At 33.5% G+C, this 26676-nt stretch overlaps 2 protein-coding genes across 4 annotated transcripts; one reads left to right on the forward strand and one right to left on the reverse strand.

The window, feature by feature from the left end:
- Positions 1 to 1824: 1824 nt before the first annotated feature.
- Positions 1825 to 23115, reverse strand: Adcy8 (adenylyl cyclase 78C). Of its 3 annotated transcripts, XM_018450089.1 has the most exons (22): positions 23040 to 23115; positions 22903 to 22965; positions 21024 to 21246; positions 18365 to 18990; positions 17526 to 17770; positions 17272 to 17429; positions 16537 to 16726; positions 14859 to 15043; positions 13869 to 14067; positions 12665 to 12823; positions 10906 to 11135; positions 9506 to 9642; positions 8959 to 9280; positions 8623 to 8829; positions 8304 to 8401; positions 7324 to 7848; positions 6836 to 7186; positions 5588 to 5825; positions 5390 to 5516; positions 4597 to 4703; positions 3536 to 3799; positions 2972 to 3190 (listed from the first exon to the last, which is right to left on the reverse strand). In XM_018450089.1, the coding sequence occupies exons 4-22, from the start codon at positions 18421 to 18423 to the stop codon at positions 2972 to 2974; spliced, it is 4020 nt and encodes a 1339-aa protein (XP_018305591.1). In that variant the 5' UTR covers positions 18424 to 18990; positions 21024 to 21246; positions 22903 to 22965; positions 23040 to 23115. The 3 variants fall into 3 exon arrangements, with proteins under 3 accessions (XP_018305592.1, XP_018305593.1, XP_018305591.1); XM_018450090.1 differs by lacking the exons at positions 21024 to 21246; positions 22903 to 22965; positions 23040 to 23115 and having other exon boundaries at positions 1825 to 3190; positions 18365 to 18423; XM_018450091.1 differs by lacking the exons at positions 16537 to 16726; positions 17526 to 17770; positions 18365 to 18990; ... (1 more) ...; positions 22903 to 22965; positions 23040 to 23115 and having other exon boundaries at positions 1827 to 3190; positions 17272 to 17279.
- LOC108724003 (thiamine transporter 2) lies at positions 22178 to 26676 on the forward strand. The gene is made up of 7 exons (XM_018450093.1): positions 22178 to 22204; positions 22535 to 22728; positions 22812 to 23196; positions 23702 to 24118; positions 25166 to 25358; positions 26201 to 26336; positions 26410 to 26676. Exons 2-7 carry the CDS (start codon positions 22606 to 22608, stop codon positions 26596 to 26598), a joined length of 1443 nt encoding a protein of 480 aa, XP_018305595.1. The 5' UTR covers positions 22178 to 22204; positions 22535 to 22605; the 3' UTR covers positions 26599 to 26676.

Below are 26676 nucleotides of genomic sequence, written 5' to 3' on the forward strand. Positions count from 1 at the left end.
TAAATATATAAATATATAAATATATATTTAATGTAAAGGGTAAGGATAATAGGCAAATTCATAAATAGAAAGCTCGCGCGAGCTTCTTCATAGTTAGAAGAGCGAGGCCGATCGTTTGTGCCACGATCGCGAATCGTGCGCGTTTGTTCGATATTTTCGTAAATTAACACAATGAATCATGTATGTAACGCGAAAAAACATATGGCGCGACTCTGATCCTTCCAGTTCGAAAACGAGCCTTTCAATTGTAAATCTTTGGAAAAAGAGCTCCGCTCAGATAAAACTTCCACTCGCGTGCGAGTTTATTTCTTCTTGTAGAAATGAATGGGGAATTTTCGAAGGAAGGTATTCAGACGCGTACAAACGAGTTCGAGCGTCTCGATGAACGCGCACATAAGGATAAAGACGATCATTAATCCTCCACGGATCACAATTTCGGTAGGCGAAGCACACAATAGCGATTTATAGATCAAAAGGAACTGATCGGGCATTTCTTTTGAATAATCTCGTCCGTGAGGGATTAAATTGGTCGTGGGGGGGGGGGGGGGAAAAGGGCGGCAAACGAAAAGAGTGTATAAGGGCATATTTTCGCTATAAACTACTACTATTATTATTACTGCTACTACTACTACTATTACTACTACTATTACTACTACTACTACTACTACTACTACTACTACTACTACTTTTAACTTAAGTTGTACACCTTACGAAAGAGACCGAGCAGACCAGACGAGAATTTATTTTTGATCCGTGAAATAATATAGCGAGGTAATATTTTTCTCATCAATCCAGCCGTATACATCGTGTATAAATCTGTATACGGATATAATTCTGTATAAAAGAGCCGTATAGCGTTTATATTATACATACACACACACACATATATATATATATATATAGCGAGCCGTTGTAGCTAGCAATCGTATATATATGTATATAGCTTTTGAAAGACACGGCTGAACACTACGTCGCTGTAAGCTATGTATTTCTTAACAACAACGTGAAAACGTTCACTGCCAAATTGTGATAAACGTGAGAGATCCCACCTTTAAGCCAGGAGCGTTTTCTTGACTTCTGATCGCATTGACCAATCGTTTTCGCGCCCCATCCACCCCCCTGATTTCCACAATCTTCCCCATTACAAAAGTTCACTCCTTCGCGTAATAATAATAAATAGTTACCGCGCACCTAATCCGATCATAGTCATCTATTTTTCCTTAAATAAAGCTAGACTAATCTAGACGAGGAGGAACGAAGAAGTTAGTCTCGACCAATGCAGCTAGAAACGAAGGAAACCGCTCTCCTATTTTAAACGCCACAATTATGGCCGTATTTTAAAGCGACAGAAAGATATTGTAGAGCGAAGTGATATTTTTAAACGGGGCACGTTTTACCTGTCGAAAGAAGGAGACGAGAGAGATAAAAGAGGGGAAAGGAAGCATCATCCGGACCGCCTTTTTAGCGCTCTTCTAATTGTATGTTCATTACGTGTACAGTGCCTTTGTATCTTAAATGAGACAAGTCCCCCCTTCGTCCCTCGGAGAAGGCACTCGACTCGTGACTCGAGCAAAATTTTCCGAGCATCCTCGACAAGGAAATAATATTTATTGGCTCAAAAAAAAAGAGTTATAATCGCGATATTAAACCATCGTTGTTTTAACATGTAACGAATTCTCCATAATGTAAATTAGAAGGGATAATTTAAAATAGAAATGGATTTTTGAGAAAATTTAAGAGATAAATTTCTCTTATTATTAAATATAAATTTATTGCGAAAAAAGCAAATAGTGAATTAATCAAGTAGACAAGACTTTGTCTTTTTAATATAACAATGTCCAATTCTCTGTCTAAATTTTTCTATAAATGACATGTAATAACATGTAATTAATGACATGTAATTGACATTTTTTTATTTTTGAAATTCTTCAGAGAATGCGAAATTTTGCTGATAATCAGTTAACGGTAAGCGAAGTAGATGCGTGATCTGAGGGAAAGGGAGGCACGCGGTCCTTCCTACGTGTCGTGACGTTCTTCTGACTAGGTTCATAATTGTAATGAATTGTCTAATGATTAATATGTAAAATTAGATTAATTATTCGAGTATGTTGTAAAAGTCGTGTACAGAACCGGCCGATCGAATCGGTGCGGGAAGGTGCGGTGGCCCGTCGGAATCGCGCGGCGGCGGCGGCCACCCTGTAGCTAGCCTTATTATGATTATCATTATTGCCATTATTATCATGGATTATTATTACGATTATAAATATTGTGTTTACCGTAATAATGTGTAATATACGAGGTTACACGGAGCCAGAAGCGTTGTGCATTTCCACCTGTCACCGACTATAATTAATAGTTATATTAGTATAATAATAATGCCTTTTACAGTGAGCATATTATGATGCTGTTCTGTGATAAAATTAACAATCGTCAGCTTCTTCGTTATATACACAGTGGTGTTATTAATTCTTCTTTTCATTTCGAAGTAGCCGAGTGTTATAAAATCATTTTGCTGTAAAAAGCGAAAAGTTATGATTAAAGTTTCATTTAAAAAGGGCGTAACTCGTGTTTGTATAAGATCGATTATTTATTATAAGTGCTATATACATTCAATATTTTGTGGCAAGATGACACGGAAATGAAATTGGACAGAACTCCTTTTCAAGACCTGAATGTCTGCTCAAATACTTGTCGCGCTTATCCGTCAGATTGGTGTAAAGGTTTATCGCTTTTTCTATCAATATTGATATGTTATTTTACTATTAGTATATATTGTATATTTTATTTTTTAAAAGAGAATTGAAATATAATTCTTTCTAGATGAAATACATATGCTTCATAGACTACCTTGATGATCAGAAATGTAAATGCGCAACTTTGTTCCCAATTGTTGAGACTTTCCGCACCAATCTGGCAGCGTCGGCAAAGTAATACACGGAGTCACGGAGACTTATTCTTGGAGATTCTCGATCTACGTTCTTCGCATTGCCTGCTTTCTGATTTGCTTGCGACGCGCCTGGACCACACCATAGACTACTGCAGCGAGGCTGCGGCAGGTGCTCCTGTGTCTGGGGGTGCCCTCTTGTTGTAGAGTGGCTTTGCCCAGTACAAAGTACGTCTCCATCGTGCCCTTCCCCTTCACTTCGATTAGTCCGCGTTTCTGCGTCTGATAACCCCTCGATTCTAGAAACTATTCACATATGATGAAGTTAAATAAGCGCGATAAATTTTCTCTCATTATTTTAAAGAATAAAATATGAAGTTGAAAAAGAAATGCATAAACATAGATTGCATGACAGTTTTATTAAAGCATCGCCCCACATCGCCCTGCACCTTCCAAATGACGTACAAAAAATTAAGAAAAAAAACCGATTAAAAATAATTGGAAAATCATATTCCGAATCGAATATTGTATACTATTCGTTTCATATTTTTCATTAATCTAATAGTATTTTTCCACAAAGGAACAATTTGTATATGAAAAACTCAAGATTGCGTTTTTAAAAATCACTATCGTGACTATTATTATTATTACCCTAGCAATGTCGTGCGGAACTTGTATCTTGCCCATCACACCGGTGGAATCCATTCTGGAAGCTTCATTTACGGTGTTGCCCCATATGTCGAAGACTGGCTTTCGTGCCCCGATCACACCACCTACAAGAGGCCCGCAGCTGATGCCTACTCGCAGATCGAAGTTGTTGAACGAGTGAACGTTCACGTCTTCGAGACGATGGCGCATGGCCACCGCGTAGTCCACCAGCCTACACAAGTGCTCCATGTCGTCGCCGCTGTCATCCTGCCATTCGAATTTTATTTTTATATATTATTTTATGCGCATTATAAACCTTATAAGGCTCCTGATCATCCATCACGAATTCATGATGTCAGATGTGAACACATAGATAATAAAAATTCTTGCAAAACATATATTAAAACAGAAATAGTTTTCAACAACACAATATTTGCACTTGACAGAGTATACTTGTGAAATATATCAAAAATTTTCCTTTCATTTCGAAATAAAATTATATTTACTTGAATTCACCGCTGTCATATAACTTGATTCTTTTTTGATTAGACATAATTCAGTTTCAAATGCATGGTTATTTTATTGAACACAAAAAGAATTTTCAGTATATTTTATAAATTTATTCTCTATCGCGAATATTATTTAAAAAATATATTTTTATACAGTTTGTAAAAATTTTCTGACGTCACGATCCAAGATGGCTGTAGTCAATAGGCAGGAACCTTAATACATATATTAAAAATAAACATTTCGAGACTTTTTCGAGGAATTTTTAAAGATATACAGGACATATCTTCAGTATCGAAGATTTTATCAGAACTATCAAAAATATTTTCAATTATAAGATTTTTTGGACAGTTTCTCAATTTTTTTTGTGTTATATATCTTTATAATTAAATGCTAAACTGAAATTCGAGTATCAATCAGCTCAAAATTTTCACTGAAAAAAAGACCTAAGCCGAGGAATTTTTAGCAAAAAGAAAAATTTGGTGATTTTATAACATCCTTATATATCTCGTTAAAGCATATTGTATATTGCGTTGTATTATATTTTATATTATTACGGTTTGGCTGGGATTCAGACCCGACGCGGCCATGTAGGTGGCTCCGACCGTCTTTATCTTCTCGATGCAGTGAAAAGGTGTCTCATCCAGTAGCTCATCGAAATCAGCTGGGTATTGCAAGTACATGTCAAAACATCAATATTATGAAAATATGAAGAATAGAGTATATAAGGGATAGATAAAATAATATGAATATATACCTGAGAAATACATTATCTACTTGTTTTATTAATAAGAGGGTAGTGCGCGCTTGCCATTTGTTTTTGATATAGAAATCAGTCCTTGTTAGAATAGTTACGCGTACTTGAATAGTGTATCAACTGTTACAACGTAATGTTATACCATTCTTTTAAAAGAACATCTAATTGCTTAAAAGATATTGAAGGACGAAATCTCATTTTGTTCTTCAAAATTACAAATTATATTTAAATCAGGCAATTGCATTGGCTAAGAAAGACTGAATTAAAGTTTTGAAGAACAGAAGGCAATTTTAGAAAATAAAGTGAGAAAAATATTCCCTCCTCCAATATCAGTTACATAGCATTTATACATCATTCACTAAGCAATTGAAAGATGTTCCAAATTGTTTGATTGGTATAAACTATTCAAACATTGAATGATTATTCCAAAAAGAATAAAACGTGTATTAAAAATTATAGGTCTCTCTTATTAATGAAACAAGTAGTAAAATGAATAATGTATTTGCTAAGTATTCATATTATTTTGTCTATCCCGTGTACATTAATCTTATTGTTAATATCATAAACAGCTAATTTAACAATAATCGCTGTACCGATGATCTCATTAAGGAGACGAATGCACTCCATTCCCTTGTTCACGTCTTCCGAATAAAATTCCGTGAAGTTTGGTACACTGGCGAACATCACGCCGACCTTGTCCCGCGATTGCGAGTAGAGTTCCTGCGTTGACGAGGAGATATTAATAATAACACAGCATATTTGCCTGTTAAATGAATAAGATTGGGCCCTACTTCCGGCGCGCGATCCGCCGTGAGGAAGTGATGTGCTACATGGTCTGGCAGAATGTTCTTCAAAAGCTGCATATTGTTATGTCGCGACTCAATCATATCACTCAACTCTCGTTCGGCCTGCTGCTTCCATAGAAAGTCCAGACGCGACGTCACCTCCACTAATCTGCCATGGTACGTCACCATCACGAGGAAGACTGTCAGGAAGGTCAACATTTGAGCTGGTAGAGATATCGCCGATCTGGAAGACAGACGAGGGATGAATGTTGCACATTCCGATCAATATTAACTAAAAATTAATTTTACACTTCTGCTTCATCACATATTTCCAGGCCTTTCCCTGGCGGAAAAGTTTTACGAAAAACTACATAGATTGAGACAAGATCTTAGAAATTATTAGTTTTTCATAGATATTCGTAGTGGGATGTAGAGCGACGTTGTTTCTTTGAAAACCTAGAAATCCTGCGCCCTCAAACAACGCCACTTTATGTCCCACTACGAATATCTACGAAAAATTAAGAATTTCTAAGATTTTGTCTCAATCTATGTAATTTTTCTGTATTTTTTCGTAAAAATTTTTTCCGCCAGGGTTATGACATAAAAATTTGCTTTCATTTGCTATTAATAGAGCTATTATATATTTTCTTACAAAAATCAAATATTTCATTACATACTTAAGGTTGAGGAGCATTTGAAACGTGAAAGTTGTAAATTGTCTCCAATATTTCCCTAGTAAAAAAATAAAAAGTTCTTATAATTTTATAATATTTTTTAAGGCTCTTGATAACCCATCATGAATCATCAAATTAATGACGTCAGAAGTGAGAAAACACTTAACAAAAATTTTCTTTATTGTTTTTTTCACTTTTGACATCACATCCAAGATGGCTGCAGTGAATAAGCAGGAACCTTAAGAATTTATTATATTTTTAATTTATAAAGATTTCTAAAAAAAATACCTTAAATTTTTTTTCAGATTTTATAAGTTTTTTCAGAAATTATAGAATGAGAAATCTTAGAAGTCTTAGCATATAGACAAATATTTCGCATATAGACAAATTCTAAAAAGATATAGACTTTTTTAGCACTGAAAAGTGTTTTATTCGTATAAAAAATTTAAGAAATTTTCTAAAGTTATAAAATTACACAGAAAAATTACACTAAAAAATTCTAAAATCAACATAAAAATTCTGAAAAATTATATAAAAAAATGTTTTCGAAATTTATTATATATTGATCCGAATGACTTACGCGTTTCTATCTCTCTCGGTGAATATGTCCTTGCACACGACAAGGATCAGCACCGCGTACACCAGAACGATTGTTGCGGCTAACGCAGTTTTCACCAGATAATACAGCTTCAAGGCTGAAGCGAGCGCGATCAGGCACAAGATCCATGTAAACACCATATATTCCGGCCGGATGCAGTCGGTCTCCTCATCATCAGGACTCATCAGAGCCACCCGTTTTGGGCGGGCTTGATTCTCCTCTTCAACTGTAGAAAGAATCTTTCTTTGGGAACCTACTTCGATGTCGCGTTTGCGTGCGACTCGTCTGTAATGCCGGCTTCCGATTTCTGGCTTCCCGTAATGTTGCTCGTATCTGCGATAACATTATTTGTCAGGAAGTCATAATCGGTAATTTTACTTATCGTAATTTATAAAATAATACTTTAACCGACGTTTGCAAGTAAATATGATCAACATTATCTTTTTTTCATGTAATCCCACAATACACACCTGTAGAATCTGAAAAATTCCCTCCTGCTTTTTCCAGGCTCCCTGTCGTTCACCACCCGGGTCAGCTTCAGCTCGATATTACTGGAGCCCGTTTCCAGAGTGTTATTCTCTGTCGAGGGAACGGTTTTTCCTCCCTCGGTGGACTCATCACTCAGAGCAGCCTCTAGGAACGTAAGGACAAAGTGGTCCAGGCCCGACCTCTCGGTAGTTGCTGTTAACTTCTCCTGCATCGGAAGTGGTGCTGCCGCGATTGTCGTCGGTATCTGTTGTTGCTCAAACACCATCACTTCTTGGTAAGGTTGTACCGTGATGGGACAGGTCAGCACGCCGATGATAGACGTTAACGTCATCAAGGTGATGACGCCGCAGATGAAGATGGTGCGGTGCTTTTTGTTGTGCACCAGCATGGATGATGTGTGCTGCAGGTACGTCGGCATGCCCTTGAATTCTTCCGCCATCACTAGGATTGATGACGCCACCAAGATCACCGTGGTCACCAGCAACGAGATCAGGAAAATCATGCAACTACGGTATTAATGAAATTGAATAAAGTTATTAATATATCACCGTACGCGGCATTATTAGATATTATAATATATATTAAAATTAGATATAAGCTATAATGAACTATTAAATTAGTAATATATGAAAATAAATAAGATTTAATTTCTCCCCAAAAGAAGATAATTTTCGGTGTATTTTATAAGTCTATTCTATCGACTGCATGTTGTTTAATTAAAAAATATTTCTGTTCAAATATACTTTGCAAGAATTTTTTATGGAGAGAGAGTGAATAGGAACCTTAATATTTAAAAAGATATAAGTATACAATAACATAAAAATTTTAAACATTTTAGAAGTTAGATGATGAAGAAGAAATTGTTTATTTCCAAGAAATCATATTTTATTCGTAGCAAAATTTGTATTTCCAAAGCAAAGAAGTCGGCTGTTAATTTATTGATTTTCGGTTTGCTACTCACTCAGACAAGATTATGGCCTGGCAAACGGCAATGAAGAGCCATATGACGAAGCAGCATATCATATTGGACTTGAACATGTCCTCTCGTAATTGGTCGAACTAAAGAACAAAGTGCGATATAATTAATTAATATATAAATATTTCACAATTTACCTTTTAATGAAAAATTCAAATTTGTGTACCCTGGTGAAAATTTTTTTAATTTTTTAATATAATTTTCCAAAATTTTGGATGTATATGTATTAATTTTTTTATTAAATTAGACAAGCTTATAGAATTAACAATAAGACAATAAACTAATAATGCATCAGTGGAATCACCTTAGATTCCAAACTCTCGTCGTTATAGCGCAAAGTCCACGTGTTTATGTTTGCCGATCTCATACGTTTGTTACTGGCAGTTTCGATAGCACCCTTCTTCTCAACGGCTGTTATCGAGGCTGCTTTATTGCTCGGTTTGGCTGGTTGGCCATTCTCTTCTTCTAAGTACTCGGATTCCAAGTTACTCACCGATGTAGCTGTGTTTAGCTACAATTATAAGACAAATAAAATAAATAACATTCGTCACTAATCACATTTGTTGCATTACTATTAATTCAATTAATAATACATCTAATTTATTATTAAATAAATAATTAGTATAATTTTAACGCTCACATTCTCAAACGGAATTTCAGGCGTCCAATCAACCCCGATATCGTCATCCAAGGAACCCGGCGCAGGAGCGTTACTGTTCACGGTTGCATGTGGATTCACTTTGAAGCTCTTCTTGTTCTTGTTCGCGGCCAGCTCTTCCTCCGTCCAGACTTTCGGCTTCGACGACTGCCTTCGTCTGGATTTCAGGGGTTCCACCTGCTTGATGAGATATGTCTCAACGTTTCTGTCCTTTAAATAATTATCCCTTTCGCAGCCATAGCCGGGTTCCACTTCATAAACGTCGTTCAGGCACTTGAGAGTGTCGGCGGAAATATGTACCCTCCTGTAACAAGAAAATCCCTCGTTTCGTTTGTGAATTTTGTAGGCCAGATAAGATGAAGGGCAAGTTTAAGGGATTAAATGCTCTAAAAAATTGTAAGTGTATTTATCTTCTTAAAGATAACTGATAGGTAATTGTAAGAATCTAGATTAACAGTTAATAAACGTTATTAATTATTTATTTTTATAATACGTGATATACTCTGTATTATAAATTTCTTTTTTATACCCCGGTATTCCTCCGCTTTCGAGATGGTTTGCAAGTGTCACGTCGTATGACCACACATCGAACTGCCACTTTCGCAAACCCAACACCCCGCACAGTACCGATCCGCTGTGGATTCCTATCCTCATGTTCAAATCCACCTGCGCCAGAGAAAGATAAAGGAAGTTTCGAATTAAAATATACGTTTAAAATATGAATTTAATTTTTATTTTAGATATTAAATTAATATTTTATTATTAGTTTAACACTTTATTTTTACTTTAAATATTTTTAAGATACATGATTGAGAAACACTTACTTTGAATTAAGAATTACAAAACAAATTGCAATTGTCTACGAATGAACATTGGACATTAAATTTTAATAAAGTACAATTGAAATATTTTTATTAAAGATGATAGTTATCTTAATAGTTTATATTCAATATAATATAATAAATATCAAGGTTTTTTTTATTCACCCAAAGAATGTTACAAGAAAATATTAGTCGGCTACCCTGGTGAAAATTTTTCTCATAATTTTTATACGAATTGGAACATTTTTCAGAAATACTCAGAAATATTCGGAAAGTTTACATCTTCTCTAAGAATTTTTCATACAAGTAAATTCTGAAATATTCTGAAATTTCTCATCCCATAATTTTTAAAAAACATTTTTTAATTTTTTAGATTTTGTAACATTTTCATCAGAAATTATACTTATAAAAACTTTTTGAAATCTTATGATATTTCATAAGTAACACATATGAAAAATTCTGAGAAAAAATGTAGATTTTCTGAGAAGTGTTCCAATTCGTATAAAAAAATGTGAGAAAATTATATAGAATTATATAGAAATTCTGAAAAATTATATAGAATATCTGAAAAATTATATGAAAAATTCTGAGAAAAATTTTCTCCAGGGTATTGAATAAATTGCAACTGGTTAGTGAATAATAAATGTCAACTAAAAGAAAATTAACAACAAGGAGAGAACTAAGAAAAATTGCATCATGAATAGAAAAGTATTGTACCGTCGGTTAGGAATTTTGCGATATAATCTGTTAGAAAGATTGTTTTTACATAATGACCTTTAACACGTATTGACAATTTAAAAATTTTATTGCGACTTTAACTTTGTTAACATTGAAAATGATTTAATAATAGGTCGAAACGTTTGTTATGTGTACTGTTATATCTGATTTTATTATTAAAGTTTTCAATTATAAGCATATAAGAACCAGCGATTGACTCGTTAGCCCTCGATTTCACTTATATTTTGATTGAGAAAGTTACGGAATAAAATCAAGACTTGTGGTATGCAGCGTAAACATTACAAATTCATTCAACAAAAAGTACACCAGTTTCAAAGATGCTTCAGATCCTTTTATCTGAAAAAAGTTTATACAGGAGAAATATCAATACCTTCGTGGTGAACCTAACATCTCGTATGGCCTTTATCATATGCAGGCCCATCTCGACGCAGCAGTGAGCGTGATCGCTTCTGGCGATCGGCAGGCCAGAGATGCAATAATAACAGTCGCCAAGGAGCTTTATGCGCAGACAGTGATTCTCTGCCGAGAGTTTGTCAAAACGGGCGAAGAGATCGTTTAGTACCTTCACCAGCTCTTGAGCGCTGCACTGACTCGCCAAAGCTTGAAACAAATTATTGTGAATCGTCACCAGAAGCATCATGCAGCTTTATACAACTTACATAATTATATTTTACATATAGTTAATTAATTTAAACATTATATTTTATTTAACACGTGTAAATAAAATTGTATTTGTATATGTTACACATGGGACAGACAGAATAACGTAAATACCTAAGAAATATACCATCTACTTGGTTTATAAATAAGAAGCTACCATTTGTCTTTAATAAAGATTCTGTTCTTGGAACAGTATTATACATGTTTGAATAATGTAGCAACAATGCAACATTATATTGTTCTTTTAGTAAAACTTTTTCTAATTATTTAAAAGATATTACAAGAGGAAATCTATTTCTCACATTGCTCTTCAAAATTACAAATGACGATTTAAATCAGACGATTGCATTGACCAGGAAAGATGTTGGAGTTTTGGAGAACAGAAAATTTTGAAAAAAAGAAAATAAAGTAAGAAGAAAATTCCTCCTTCAATATCATATAAAATATTTCCTGTAACTTGATTATTTTAAATGTCTCCGTTGTTTTTGATGATAGGAGAAAATACCATAGTAGGGGATCTTGTTCGATTCGAAGGGGCACGTATTATGAAAAAAATTTTTCTGAAGGTTATATTTTTTGAGACTTCAAGGTCACCTCTACTTTTTTTAATAGAATTGTATGATTTTTTTACACAATACGATTCCTCTAATTATTCTACATATAAAGGTATTAAGATAGTGATATCATAAAACATAAAACCAATAGTTTACGAAATATTTCATACTTTATTCTGGCATATATTGACATTAAATATTAAATAACTCCTAAACTATTAATTTTTTATAATCGTACCTTAATACTTTTATGAACAGAATAATGAGATAAATCAATTGGTGGAATCTACAATTCTAAAAAAAATTAATAGTTTACGAGTTATTTAATATTTTATATCAATATATGTCAGAATAAAATATCTCATAAACTAATGGTTTTTTTATATCACTACCTTAATACTTTTATATGCAGAATAATTAGAGGAATCGTATTGTGTAAAAAAATCATACAATTCCATTTAAAAAAGTTGTGGTGACTTTAAAGTCTCAAAAAAATATGACCTTGAAAAAATGTTTTTGTTTATCATAATATGTGCCCCTTCGAATCGAACAAGATCCCCTGTGATTTTCTAGTATTATCAAAAACAACGAGATATTTTAAATGATCAAGTTAGAGGAATATTTACATCCTGTTTGTATACAGTTTATATACACCCTGTATATAAACAATTAAAAGATGTTCTACTAAAAGAATAGTACAACGTTCCATTAATATTGAGTGACTATTCCAACAAAAGTAGATTGTGTATTAAAAGCAAATGATGGGCCAACCTCTTATTAATAAAATAAGTAGATAATAAAATAAATAGTGTATTTTCTAAGTGTTCATACATTTATTTTGTCTATCTCCTGTATACATTAAATAAAGTGAAATTCTTTCTTCTACGTCGAGGCTCTCAACCGAGCGTAGCGTACCAGTGAATCCTTTGATGTCAGCGAATAGGATACTGACGTTCTCGTAACGGTGGATGTATATCCGGTGAAACTGATTCGGCGTGAACGATATCGTCCCACCTCGTGCCGTCTCGCGGGCGATGTCGCGGATCATTTCCTTGGCGACAAAGTCGGGCAACACTTAAACGGGATTAATTATTGATTATCCTTTCATAACACGTGTATCAATGCGATGGTAAAATATAAAAATGTAAGAGCCCGAGATTTTGCGAGATTTTTTATCGAGTCGGAATAGAGATTTCTCTTTAACAAGACAATCATTTGTCATAAACATTCTTCTTTAAGTAGCTTTCTAATTAATTCTCTTGAATGTTAAAGAGAAACACATCCACACGAAATTGAATCTGAAAAAAAAGACTCCGTCATCCATTTCCGCTTCTAAAGTTCAACTATTGGGAAGCTTCGCAGTCTTACTGGCTTACGGTTTTGAGTAAACTACATTATTCCAATTTATTGAAAACAAACAATCCTATGGCGTTACGAGAGCGAGTGATAGTGGGTCAGAGAGTATTTATGTAATCCAGCGTAATGTACCCCGACGACGGGGTATATTTTAATAGCGGCCGCTACGAAGAACGGCGGATCGATATATCGGGTGGGATCGGCGACGTAACACGCAAAAGGCTATTGGAAAAACGTGCGTCCAACCGGCGCAATCGGTCGAGAGAGTGTCTAGTGACCCTTTTTGACACTCGGCCGAGCAAGTTACACGGACGAGCGGCGGCGAGTTACCCGCCGCGTATTACGATAAATATGCACATAAATACCCAGCCTAGTTACAACCCCGCGGCGACACTTCGCGCCGTCTTTTCTCCTCGAAAGCTGCGAGAGAACCTCTCAAAGATTCCCTCCAGTTTCACTAAAGGGATGGAGTCTCTCTATCGGGGATACTGTAATCTGATTTCTTTAAGCTTTGGCTCAAGACACGAGGCAAACGTCGGTATAAAAATCAACTCTCGCACCTTGAACTTCGCAATTATTCTATTTCAGCTACTTCAAGCAAAGAAAGAAGAAGTCACACTTACTTCGTCAGGAACATAACTTAAGCATTTTTATTTCACGTCCAAGATGTTTCAGAATGTTAAAATAATTAAATGTGGATAATTTTTACTGTAATTTTAAGTACAGAAGAGAAAAAGTAGGATAGCCCAAAATTGCTTTTTACCTGAAAGCAACAACTTTTCTTGTCGATTGTTCTCGTTCTGCGTGCGTTGTCGCGTTTCTGTGGAACGATGAGTCTCCAGGAAAGCCTGCCGTTGTCCCCGATCCGTCAAGTACTTGGTGTACATACCGGCCAAGTTCACAGCCAGATACAGCAGCACGTTTGTCGTCAGCATGCGGATGATACATGCGGCGTCTCGCAGCTACAAGAAAGTCAAGATCATTTAAAATAATTAAGTTAAAATAACACTGAGGAACAATTTTGATCAATTTTTTGTGTCTCAGCAAGTAATGGGAGTTTTTTAAATAGGGCTTTTTACACTAAAAAAGAATTTGTTTTCAAAAAATTCTCTTGAATTTTTAAAAACTCCGCTTTAATACACTGAAAAAAAAGATTGGCTGCTGCAGCAAATTAGATGGTAAAATATGGCATAGCATTTTTAATTGGTTGCAACAGTCAATTTTTGATTGTGTTAGTCTATCGAAATACTATACTGACATTGCAGATAGGCTAACGCAACCAAAAATTGGCTGCTGCAGTCAATTAAAAATGCTATGCCATATTTTACCATCTAATTTGCTGCAGCAGCCAATCTTTTTTTCAGTGTATCTTCAAGCTTAAAATTGATACTTTTGCATGACATTAACAAAACTTAGAAAAAAATTTGCTGCCAATATTTGTTCCTCAGTATAATTAGAGCTAAATAAAATTAAAGTTTTAACAGAGCTAAACAAAATAAGTATTTACTTCTTGGATCAAGAAGTTAAGGATTCAACCGGAAATTAAATTCAAACATATAAAATAAAATTACAATCAGAATTTAATATTTCATGCATAATAAAAGATCATTCATCTCACTGAAATTATTTAATATCTAATAACGTTTTTATTCGAAAAATGAAACAATAAGATGGTTAATGTGAATTAAATAAATTTCTTGAGAAAACTTTGAATGGAAATTCCAGGAACGTGATCTACGATATGTCTTCTCACGTATGTGGAGTCCCGCAGGAGACTTATGCCGGCCATCACCATGTGTGTTAGCGCCGTTCCATAGCCGGCGAGGACGCACCATCGCAGCGGCAGAGGCAGCATCGCATAGGGCGCGTATACGACAAAGAGTATGTACCACATGAGCCGCTGCTGCGTGGTGAAATTCAGACCGGCACCTATGAAACCTGTAAACGGCCACGAGAAGTGACATTACTTGCGAAGATATTCGGTTTTTTCTTCCGTTGCGTATACTGAGAGAAAAATGTGCTAAATTTTAATAATTAGTTGTTTGAATAGTACTAGTATAACATTTATTTATGGAAAATAAATATTTGTTAAATAAAAGATATAAATAGTTAAGGGGGGAGGTTCTCGCGTTTGATGAAAAATGAGATAATGTCTATAATATACATGTAATGCAAAAGAAAAGTTAATAATATCAATAATATCTAGAAAAAATTTCATTGACTTTTACCGTACCATTTTGAAGATATTTAATTCTAAATTTATAGAATTTTACATTACAAGTTGAAGGTATAACCTTATTCTATAGTTATTCTCTTTTAAATTGAGACACTTGCGTATAAGACAGCAATTTAAAAATCGTTATAATCATAAAGTAAACACCTAAGTTTGTTCTCGTAAAGTTTCATTTAAACTGACCGTACAGTTTACAAGAAATTTATATTCTTCAATGAAAAAAGCTAGAATATATGTCAAATGGACGATGCATATACATCAAATGAGCATCTTACAACTTTTATTTTGTCATTTTGAAAATATTTAGTAACATATAAAATTAACAATAATTAACAATAATGGTATAACATATTGTTAGTAACCTTTTTATTCCATTATTTTAATTATTTTACATATTATTGTGAATAAACTGTCTATTGACTAGGAAGTAGCGCGAGAACCTCCTTAAATTAAATCATTAATTTTTGTACCAAATAAATGTATGTTTACATTTAGTAAATATTTAACTGGCACTAGTCAAATAAAAATTTGTTAAAATTTATTATATTGTTCTTTCAGTGTAACATGCTCGATTAAGAAATACAGGAATATCTCACACAGAATATTTTATCCGAGAGACATTTTGAAAACGTTATTAGGATATTGCATATTCTGCATATTCCTAGGTCTTGAAGGTCTGTTCTGTATAGGACAGGAATGACTTGAACGCGAACGGAAATTGTTTAAACAATTATTTTTGTGAGCATCTCAAAATGAACTCAATAAAATTACCGGCTTCGATCTCCGCTTTGTTTCACGCTCTGATGAACGTTCACTCGATTTTAATTGGTCAACAGAGCAAGACGCCATTCGATTCAACTGCGGAATCGATACAGCAAAACTGCTTAAAACGATGTAAAAGTTTTGTCGTCCTTGTTAAAGTTGAGAGCCAAGTTATCAAGTTTCAAAGTTTTTACACTCAAAATTAAATTGAAACAATCGTAGCCTCTTTATATACATTCTTTCTGAAGAGAAAAGATCAGTGATTCCTTTCTTTGGATTCCCATTTCTTAAATCAATAATTTTGTTCACGAAACCAAGTTTCATGGAAAAGGGACAAAATCCTTCGCACCAGCCTATTTCCAAATCAAGTAATTATAATTGCATCCAGTTATAATTATGAGAATCGATAGGTCAGAACGAGTCGCGTGGGCCTCACCTTGAGAGTTTATTAATAACCAAGTGAATATCGAGGCCCAGTACAGATAATTGTTAGAAAAGCAACGCCACCAGCCGAGTACGCAGATCACCAGATTCGCCGCCATGCAACACGCGGCCCACGATAAACCCTCGATGAGTCCTCCGCCATTCGAGTCTCGTTGCCAGAGCCAGATCGCTGTTAGCGTGATCTGCATCGCGATAAAAATCTTTTCTATCACATGGTTTATCAGAGAAAACATTGATCTATCAGGAATTTCTATCTTCTATTATCTATTCTTTATAGAATTTTAAAAAGCGGCTCAAAATTTAATCAATCTTTATTATGTAGGATAAAATAAAATAATTCTACTTTATCATGCATAAGTTTGTTTAACTTTGTAAAATATAAAAATTGTAATTTAGAATCTGTTGGCATTCTCATAGGAGATATATTTTTAATTAAAAGTTTTTAAGATAACTCTACAAATTTTTTGGAGTAAATCTCACTTCAAAGAATTTAGAAAAGATATCTGTACTTAAATATAGTTGTTTAATTTTATAGGATATAAAATTGTAAATTATAAGACTTTCAAGGACTTTTGCAAACTTTTGTAGATTTTTAAAGATTAAAATAGAACATAGATTTCTGCGTAAACGTCCTACATGATTTAATTAATAAAATTATATTCTTCGCGATTTTAATGAACATAAAATTAATTTGAATTTACTTTTCGTGCTTTTCCGCACCACTCACCTTCAAGCTTAGGTCCACGATGTTCAACATAATCAGAGACTTCTGTCTCTGCCGATTCGAATAGAGAAGGTAGGACGTTTCCAGCTGCTTGCTGTGAAAACTGTTGGTCAGCGAGGGCAGAAATATTCCTTTGTACAGCATCCCCTTCTTGAAGACATCTACAACCACACGATCGCGCACATTTCCAGTCTTTTCCCTTTCCATTTTATGTGTCGGATTAAATGGGAAGACATTCCGGAATTGGGATTTCGTACCACGTTGGGTCTGAGCCTCCTCATCAGCTACGGCCTGCTCTGCTCCGTCGGCTTCCGATTCCGCATTCGCGGTCTCGTCATCATTGTCGGGTGCCTGGCTGTCATCCTTCGCTTCGGCGGCGACCTCGGGATCCGTGTTGGACTTCCGGTCTTCCCACGCCGCCAGTCCTTCCCGACCCAGCCTTTCGGAGGTCAATTTCTTCACCGCCTTGATCCATAACTGTTTCCTCGGCGAAATGGTCGACCTGACCCATGATTATCGCGCGTAATGTATCGATTCGTCAATTATGACGAGAAAAAAGACGACATAGCATCGTGCAATGTGAAATTTGCCCACTAATGTGTTCTATATAAAGAGAAATATTGTAAAGAGAAATATTTTACGCGCTCATTTTGTTTTTGTTTCATAAATGTATACGTAATTGAGATAAATTACAACGGTATTGTCGAAATATCTAAAAAGTTAACTATTAGATACAGAACTAAAAATAATTTTATTGAAATAATTATGTAGAACGCTTAAACTAGTTACTAGAAAGTCAAAACTTTTTGCAGTATTGCTTATCATGCTTAAGATTTCTACATAATTATTTTAATGGTCCAATAAAATTGTTTTCAGATCTATATCTAGTTAAATTTTTAAATACTTCAGCAAAATTGGTCTTTCCATGTATTATTGAATTATTGCATACAAAAAATTGTTTTTAAATCAATGATTTTCAAATAATTCCCATGAAAACGAAATCCATCCAATTTACCAAGTAAAGTATTTACATTCTCGATTAGATCGAGCGAATTTCACACTTCGCAGAGAAGAAGACGGCGAGTCGACTACTCACTCGTTGATGCTCGTGACATCGCTGTCCAGCATCATGCTCCAGGTCTGTTCTGTAATCATTATCTCCCCGATGATCCGCGGATCACGACTGACCGCTCACGTTGTGATCGTCAATAAGGCAACAAGTGCCTTAGCATCATCCGGCATTGTTCATAGACACCTTGAATGAAAACTGACTGCGAAGAAGCGACGATTTGTTCGCACCACGGCGACGTTGCGGGGCGAACGTCGTTTTTCACGAGACGGTAACTCTCCGGCAAAGAGAGACTCCGACAAGAGAGATCGGTCGATCCACGATCGCGATCGCGTACGACGGCAGTTGATCGACTCCGTTCAACGAGATCCGGCCTGACTCTTTAGCTTCACGACCGGCGGGATGCGAGAGGCGTCTGATCGAAGTGTCATATCTTTTCCTTTCTCCTCAGGGCGTATCGGGTCGTGACGAAAACGCCTCCACGGGGACGCCTACGTACTTTTTTTTCTCTAACACTTTCAAGTGTCCCTTTAACGGCTTTAAGTGTTATCAACTTCTTCGTCAATATTAAAATCATACGCGACGGCGCGTCTCCGCGATATACGAGGTATGTGACGAAAAAGAAATGGCACCAAAAGACGAATTATATCTAACTTAGAATTGGAGATATTTTACTAGGAAACCAAGAAGCGTTCGCCTTCGATTTCAACAAGTTTTGAATATGTTGTTTTTTAGACAGAAATAAAAGATTTTTTTATAACGGTCTGATCACACTTTTAGGGTGCAACTTCCTTTGAAGAAAATCAGTTTTTTCTCTTGAAACGAATATCGTTGAAAATGTAAGAGGTAGAAAAAAATGTTTTGTGACTAAAAGTTAAATATAAATAAAATACGTGGCCCTTATTTTTGTCTAGAAAACAACATATTCAAAGCTCATTAAAATAGGATAGAGACACTTTCATAGGTCTCCTTGTTAGATGAATTATTGCTTCATTTCTATATATGTACATAATTGCTTAGTGCATGTGTGTCTGTGCGTATTGCTTTATACAGTGATATAAGTGTACATACAAAAATTATGTAATATACACAAATTATAAATTAAAATTATATAATACACTGAGAGAAAACAAAATAGTTCCAGCAACTATAAATTTGGCAACTTTTGCAATTGAAGTACCTGTAACTAGTTTTACAAAGTAATAGAAACTAAAGTAGTGCTGAATATTATAAAAATATAGTCACGGTAACAAATTGTATGCACTATTAATTGATAGTGAAGTAGTGACTCAACTACATTGAGTAGTTACTTGGACTTCATGCAAATATATATAACAATTACATTTTTCTAGTTTAGACAAAAATTTTTAAAGTGTCGCTCAGTACGAGTAGTACGCGATTTTGTCACCAGAGGGACGTAGCGGAGTTCAGTTTCTCCTAAGAAGGAAACCACTCGCTTACAATAAAAGGCGCAGCGTTGGTTTCAAACTTGGAAGACAAAAATAAATAAGAAATGCATACACAAATTTGTAACTATGTATTATAAAGCTTTAATAAGAACAATAAGTAAATTAAGTGAACTAAGAAAATATAGTAATATTAACCATTTATAAATTGTTTATATGGTTAATGTACTATATTTTCTTAGTTCACTTAATCTAGTATTCTTATTAGAATTTAATAATGTATATAGCTGAGGCGCTATTTCACTACAAATTTATAGTTACTGATACGACTTTTTTCTCTGAGTGTACATAAAAATTTATTTAAAAAACCAACAAGATAAAATCTTCTTAGTAGAAAATTCGGTAAATTTAATTTTCAGGCAATTAATAATTAATTAATTACATAATAGCTTTTAATATTTAGTAATTGTTGACAATAATTCTGCGACACTTTCTTTTTCACCAATCATCTCGTATTTTTGCGAGACACAAATCCTGAGATTCTTTATATCTTCACTATTTTCATCACGACTCGACGCGTCTTCGGATGAAGAAACGAAGTGTTCAGTCGCGATACGATAGATAGATGAAAAAGTATATGTTATATGTAACTGTTTATCGAAATTGAAGTATGAAAAAATTGTGATTGCAATAAATTTTATTTTTTATTAATTTATGTTAATTAATTTAACCCTAATCGATATTAGCTCTAAAATTTCTTTAACATATTATTTTGAGGGTACAAACAAAATTTTTTTAATTTTTAGATTTGCATCTAAACTAATTTGCAGCTAAATTATAGATACTACAATAAAGCCATTCTTTTCGCGTAATATTCACGGATCTAGTGTATTTTAAATTAATGTTCCTTTGTTTAAAGTTAACGTAATTGAACGATTTTCTTTTTATTTTAAAAGTCAAAATCCGAAGAATAAGATTGTAAATTTTAAAATTATCTAAAATTGTAAAAAAAACATTCATTATAAACAATTTTTTACTAAACGGTCAAAGGAAATCTAGGTCTATTGGATTTGCGAAAACCGATTAGGATTAAAAAATAAATTTCATATGTCTAATCTATGAATTTTTATTTGCGCTACAATTTCAATAAACAGCAATGTATAATTAGAAAGTAATTTGTATAAAATAAATGTCGCACGTTACATAAACAGAGGATTTTTTTATATTAATGCTTTTCAATAAAAAAGTGTGCTTTTTAAATACGAGAGTGAGTCGCTTACCTTAATCGTCAATTCTCGGCAAAAGAAACAAAGGCTTCTTTTTATCACGTCCTGGCATCGAGTCCGCGAGAAAAACTCGAAAATTGCGCGCGCGCTTCTTGACAAGCCGACGAGCGGGATCTACGAGATGTCCACAAAGTTCAACCTGCATCCCCCATCATCGTTGGCTCATCCCCTCTGAATCCGATCTGGAGAAGGGGCGCGATTGTCGGCGTAGTCGACACTTCAAAATAACATTGTTATTGTTATATTGTATTTTAAAAGAGACCCTTTGTGTAACAATTTTTTAATACTCTAAATTTGCATTCACTTATTGTTAGAAATAATAAAAAGTCTTTCTAACTCGCTATTGAGTATTAATAAAAAGAAAATTCATGCAAATGATTAAATTTATGTTATTTAAAAATATAAAGGTCTACGCATTACAATGTTATGCTATTAAAAAAATAATATCCGTCTAACTTATTATTATCAACCCGTACGATCCCAATTTTAAAGTAGAGACAGTGGTGGCTCATAGTGGTTTTCGTTCGAATTAAAAATCTATCCTCGTTGTCATTGATCGAGACAGATTACTGAAGAATAAAAAGTTGGTTTCATATTGAGAATATAAAAAAGAAATATAAGTGAAAACATCAATAAATTACTATATAATTAATACAAAAGATATTATATTAAAAGAAATTCAAAATTAATTAAATTTTAGAAATTACAAAAACGAAATTTAAAATAAAAGTTTTAAATATAAATTAAAAACAAATTAAACTTTATTATAAATCAATAAAATTTAAATTTTCACACACACGCGCGCGCGCGCGCACAATAAGAATGTTGATAAATTATCAACAATAGATATAAAAATTGACATGGCCAATCCGACTTTTAAAATTTAGTAACTTATACAATTTTATTTTTAGAATACGGTAACGTTCGGTGTGATTAAGATTTTTTATTTATAAATGTAATATATTAAAATGTTCATTATCATTATTCGTTCATGATCTAATGTGTTACAATTTTTCTCACTAAGGTGCGCTGTGATTTAAACTTAGTTTTGGAGTTTCCCTTCTATTACTTTTGATCTTGTTCAATGCTAAGTTAGCTAGGCTAGGCACGTGAAGATTTATTTTAAAGGTAGTAGAGAGCGGACAGTAGCAGACGGAGTAGATGATGCAGTGTGGGTGAGCGTGCAAAATTGTAAAGAAATTTGTAAATGTAATGTAGTGGGAAAAGATATTCGAAACGTTTAATTGTAATAGATACATGAGGTTTAATAACAAATGTAATACGGAAAATAACAGATATAATACGGAAAATAATTAATTGTAAACGAAATTAAAATAAAATCTCTAGATGTTAAGAATTATTTTATTTTATTGTATTAAATGTTTTGTTAGAACACTGTTATTTATTAGATGAAAATATATTAAAACATATATTTATATTATTTTTTTAATACATTGATTATATGTTTAAATAAATTAATGTATGCTTTCTCTTTTTTCTTACAGAGATGCACTGAAGATTTTATTAATTTTTTAAAATAATTCATTAAACAACGGACGAGTATTCACAAAGCGGAATGCATTGGATCAAAATCTCGTGTATTTTGTGCATGTTTGGATGTTTTAAGGACTTCCGGCCTTCTGAATCATTTGTAACCGATTACTTAACTGGACCATGGAAGAATTTCACAAAGGAGGAAGTTAGTTCTTGAAATATTGAATATTATATTGATTTTATGTCCATTCAACAATTAAATTATTAACAATACGTCCAATTTTCCAGGTAAATCAAGATATTTATCCTGTGGCCACATATAGTTACTTAGCAATGCTGATACTTGTCTTCTTGATAACAGACTTTGTTAGATACAAACCTATCATTGTATTATGTGGTCTTTCTGGTGTCGTCACGTACTTTATGATGATACTCGGCAAAACTGTGATAGTATTCCAGATTATAGAATTTTTTTACGGCGTGTTTATGTCAACAGAAGTGGCCTATTATACTTACATATATGCCAAAGTAGATAAAAAACACTATCAAGAAGTAACAGGGCATACTAAAGCGGCCATACTATTTGGTCGTAGCATGTCTGGTATTGTAGCGCAATTAACAGCTTCCTTCGAATTATTAAACTATCATCAGCTCAATTTTATAACTCTTTCAGGTACGCAAGATAAGATTAATAATGCATACATCAAACTGTCTGATTATATGATTTAATCATTTTGCATAGAATTCTATATAGCTTGTGCAAAGTAATGACATTGATTAACCCATAACAGGAACACATTTTTTATTACACTAAAGGAATGTATTCTTGGAAAATACTAAAGTTTTTTATTAAGTTTTTATTTTCTTTAAGAATTTTTCGAGTTCAATTATATATTCTTAATCTACAATATAAAACTGTTTGAAAAACATAAATAAAATATTATTGATAGAATTTATTGTTTCTAAAGTTTGTTAAATTTAAACACGTGTTGAAAATTTTTCTGAGAAAATACAATTTTTTTAATTATTCCCAGGATTATCAGGACCTGTATGTTTCTGTTACGGATTATTGCAATATGCATGAGATATTATTTGTAAATATTAACATTCTTTACATATCAGTATATTATGTCCAATTATATAAATAACATAATGTTTATATAAATTTTGTTTTCCAGCTAATATATTTGCGATGATCTGGGCGCTCTTCTTGCCTTCTGTAAATCAGTCGATGTATTTTCATCGTACCTGCGTTTCTGAGGAAGAGCAAGGAAAAGACACTCTCGATTATCACTTGCAACATTCCAGCAATTCACGAGAATCATCCAATGTCGAGAATGGCAAAACAAAGCATTGTTTCATGGTATCGGGCGCACGGTTGCTTCGCAAGATCAGAAACGCATATGCGTTGTTGTGGAAACATTTCGTCCAGGCTTATACCAATTACCGCGTGATCAAGTGGTCGGTGTGGTGGGCATTGGCTACCTGCGGCTACTTGCAGGTTATCAACTACGTTCAACTACTATGGCAAACTGCGGTGATTCCAGGTGACATGATCTACAACGGTGCCGTGGACTTTGTCTACGCAATCGTCGGTAAGAAAGAAAGCTATTTTTGGTGAAACACGTGCCTTATTTAAATTTTGTAAAATCGAAATATCCAGTTAAAACAATGAATCAATATAGAACAATTAGTTACATCTTTCAATATAATTGATGCGGGGTAAACTGCGTAGTTTCCTTGAATACTTTTTAGTTCAAGTTTCAATTTATGTGTTATAAAGTCAATTTTTGTTATTTAAATATTATCGCAATGAAGATAACAATTGTTGTAATCCCGTTAATGCTATCTGCTAAGAATGAAGTAATTTTGTCTCTAATCTAAAATAAGTACATATTGTGTGAGATAAGGCTTAATAAAGATGATAGATAACATCAACCATTTTTTTCAAGCAATTTCCAAGCAATTTCCAAGCAATAAACAATCTCATTATCAGTAGATAATTTTTATCTTTGTTACAAACTAAAAAAAACTTAATATATTATAAATAAAAATGTATTTGTGCCAACAAGCTATTAAAAAAATTTAATATATTTTAGAAGAATATAATTTTATCTTAATTATATATAGAAGAATCTTATCTTATATATAATTGAAAATTTTATTCAATTCAAATCTCATTAAAATTACTCATCAATTAAATACAGATCAATGAGATTCGATATGTGATTAGATGCGTTAAACATTTTTACTTATAAATTCATTAACACTTGATTCAAAATGAAGTTTGCGAGTTATCTCTATAGCTTGATAAATTATAAAGTGCCAACATTTCGTAAACATTGCAATTCACTTCATCAGGCAACGATTCGAAAAGCAACCTGAAATTGTAGTATATAATTCTTGTTGTAATTACTTCTTGTTCTAATGAAGTGAACTGTAATGTTCACGAAATTTTAGATTTAACGTCAAGACACGGAGATAATTTGCAACAAGCCTTCCAAAAAAATACCCATGAAAACTTCAAAAGTATCAATTAGAATTGATTGATATGATAAAAGAGCGATTAAGAAAAACTAATTAAATAAAATTATGCAGAAGCTATAATTAAATTTTTTAATTAATTTTTTAATTTTTATCAGGTGCGGTGACTGTATTTTATGTAGGGAGGATACAGTTAAACTGGACTCTATTAGGAGACATAACGTTGTCCATTTTTTCATTCTTAGAAGGCGGTATGTTATTAGGATTCTCTTACAGCTACAACATTTGGCTTCTGTATTTCGGCCACGTCATATTTGGTGTAATTTACCACACCATGGTTACTGTTGCAAGGTGAACGCAATGATTAAGCAGAATTGACCAAAATTGACCAATCTCTCTCATACATGAAAGAAAAGATTGGCTGCTGCAGCAAATTAGATGGTAAAATATGGCATAGCATTTTTAATTGGTTGCAGCAGCCAATCGAAATCCTATACTGACATTGCGGACAGGCTGACGCAACTCAAAATTGGCTGCTACAGCCAATTAAAAATGCTATGCCATATTTTACCATCTAATTTGTTGCAGCAGCCAATCTTTTTTTCAGTGTAGTTGACACTTAATCGATCGATTAAACTAATCGGAGATGCATGGAAAAAAGGTTTTGGAGTATCTAAAAATTTAACTAGGTATAGATCTTAAAATAATTTTGTTGAGTCAAAAAATAATTATGTAGGACACTCAAATTAGTTACCAGAATATCGAAACCTTTTGCAGCATTATTCATCATGTTTCAGATTCTTATACAATTATTTTGATGGTCCAACATAATTATTTTCAAATCTATAGCTAAATTTTCAGATCTCTAATTAAATTTTTAGATACTTCAACCAAATTGTTTTTTCCATCCTGGTGGTAGGTGAAACCAATCCTTAATCGGGAAATACTTTAGTTGAAAGTTGAGATAAGTTGCGTTCAGTAGAACATTTATTTTTCAACAGTTGGAAATTTTCTTCGCTGAAATAGAACTATTCTCTAGATCTAAAAGTATAATCCAATCGCGAATAAAACTTTCAACAGTTGTAAAGTAAAGGTTCTGCTGAATACAGTACATTCTTGATTCTATTAAAATTACAATAAGGATAAATGAGGAAAGAGAGAAATCAAAAATCGTTTTATTTGCTTGTTTGTAGCTTCGAAGTCGCCAAGTACATATCTGAGGACAGCTATGGCCTTGTGTTCGGCGTAAATACATTCTTCGCGTTATTAACGCAAAGTTTGTTGACGCTCGTGGTCATTAATACGCTTATGCTAAATATTAGACAGCAGGTAAGACGATATGTTGAAAATGCTTCGAGATTGGATATTAGATTTCCTCAAATAATGTCAAGTTGCATTTCAGTTTTTTGTCTACGGCAGTTACTTCCTAGTTTTAGCCGTGGTGTACATTGTGATGGGTATTATTAATGTTGTGCAGCATTATCGAAGTGGCGCAAAATTCCACGTATGGATCAGTGATGACGATAAATCTCTATCCACGAGTTATACGAGTACTGTTGAATCGTCCAAACCCGAGCACGATAGCAGATGAAACAAACACATATTAAATCAAAACTTAACTTTAGCTCGAATTATGTACTCATCAGTTTTCCAACATCGAATTAATCTA

This window comes from Mycetomoellerius zeteki, unplaced genomic scaffold, assembly GCF_001594055.1.
Source record: "Mycetomoellerius zeteki isolate Tzet28-1 unplaced genomic scaffold, Tzet1.0 scaffold265, whole genome shotgun sequence".
NCBI classification, from domain to species: domain Eukaryota; kingdom Metazoa; phylum Arthropoda; class Insecta; order Hymenoptera; family Formicidae; genus Mycetomoellerius; species Mycetomoellerius zeteki.